At 37.1% G+C, this 1,662-nt stretch overlaps 1 protein-coding gene across 1 annotated transcript in view; it reads right to left on the bottom strand.

Moving 5' to 3' along the window:
* Positions 1–304: 304 nt before the first annotated feature.
* Positions 305–1,662, bottom strand: part of LOC105627269 (mitochondrial basic amino acids transporter-like) — a 7,166-nt gene continuing 5,808 nt past the window's right edge. Inside the window, exons 2-3 of the mRNA XM_012208556.1 lie at positions 1,497–1,624; positions 305–1,399 (exon numbers count right to left, since the gene is read on the bottom strand). Of these exons, the coding sequence (XP_012063946.1) occupies positions 305–1,399; positions 1,497–1,624 (1,223 nt within the window). The remainder of the gene's footprint in view (positions 1,400–1,496; positions 1,625–1,662) is intronic.

Here is a 1,662-nt window from a genome sequence, read left to right as displayed (position 1 = left end):
TCCTTAAAAAATAATCCTTTTTAATAACGTTTTAATTTTTTATGAAATTAATTAATTAAGTTAATTTACTTTTGATGATTGACAAGGTAATGTTTATCTAACTTATTCATTGTAATAACTCAAAAATCATTTTTTTTGTTGTGTCACTTTTTAGATAAGGGAACGATATATATATATGCATTCGTCATTAATTAAATTAATTATAAGAGAAAAATCTATTTAAATAGATATTATATATTCCTTTTTTACACATATTACACTAAAAATACACGTCACGTGCTAGACTTTGTCAACTGCAATAACATCAAATATTATCCAGATTCGAGACATCGAGTATGTGTTGCAGATTACAAGTACACGTGTTTATAACTATCTTAACGTTGCCATAATCTTTTCTTTCATCAACATAGTCATCCTCCTCAACTCCTTCATCGTTTCTCGATTTTCTCTTTCTCTCCTCCCAACCTTCGGATATACTCTTCTGCTTCAACGCATTCTCGTACTTACAACCCGATCGTCTGCAGTTGTGGACCAAGCAGGCACTATTATCTGGCAGTAATTGCCTGTTAATCGGCAACATAGATCCGACGGAGTATGATGGAGTAACAAAACCATTACTTCTTGAAATACTATCAAAGAATACGTTCCATTTACTAGCGAAGGATTCATATCCTTTTGTGGCATGGTTTTTCGATTGCATTGTTCTTGACATGACATCTTCCCTCTTCGATACCTCATTTGGTTGTTCACCAAATAATCGGAATGTCCATGTAACTACAGCGAAAGTCGCCGCGTTCGTCGGAAACGCTCGAAGAATCGTCGAATTTAAGCCTCGATACAAGCAGCTGTATCCTTCAGCACGTATAGATTTCTTGAGACAATCTAAAGCTCCCGAATAACGATTACTACTTTCTGCTTGTATGCGCGATTTGATGACATCGATAGGATAAGAAATCACCCAAGAAGCTGTACCAGCAAGTCCTCCGGCCAACATCATATGAAACGTCGAGATCGGTTGCTTTGAGGACGTTTTGGTTAGCATTTCATAGGTCACGAAATACACACCATAACTCGGTCCTTCCCTAAGGAATGTAATACCTAGTCCTTTAAAGATGCCACGATAACCATCCTGCTTATAGATGTTCTTCAAGCACTGCATTGGTCCTTGAAAATTACCTTGACCCGTGGATTGCAATTGCAGACGTGTTTTTGCTAACTCTATTGGGCTTGAAACAGGAGTTTGAGCAAATCCGGCAGATGCACCAGCCAAGAAGTATGATGACAATCGATCAGATTCAGACAAGTTCCGCTGAGTATATCCGTAAACACCGAAGACGATAGCGTTTACCACAGCTACCCCTGCGATTGGCGAAGTCATTCCTTTATAAAGACCAGTCACCTATATAAAAAGATATAAATAACAATATTGACAGGTACTTTTACTTACAAATGTGAAAACGATTAAACTTTAAATCCAATTTGATGTAATAAATTACCGATTCTTTCGCGAGTATGGTTCGCAAACAATCCCAGGTACCTCGATATTTTGGATTGCAGTAGTCTTGAGTCTGCATGTGGACCTTGACCGTATCCAAAGGATATCCCACCATAATACCGGCACATCCTGAAAAATTTATAAGATAAATTTTATGTGATATGTTT

This window comes from Atta cephalotes (assembly GCF_000143395.1).
Source record: "Atta cephalotes unplaced genomic scaffold scaffold00008, whole genome shotgun sequence".
In the NCBI taxonomy this organism is placed as follows: domain Eukaryota; kingdom Metazoa; phylum Arthropoda; class Insecta; order Hymenoptera; family Formicidae; genus Atta; species Atta cephalotes.
Note: the sequence above shows the minus strand (reverse complement) of the source record. Positions and strands in the feature narration are given on the sequence as shown.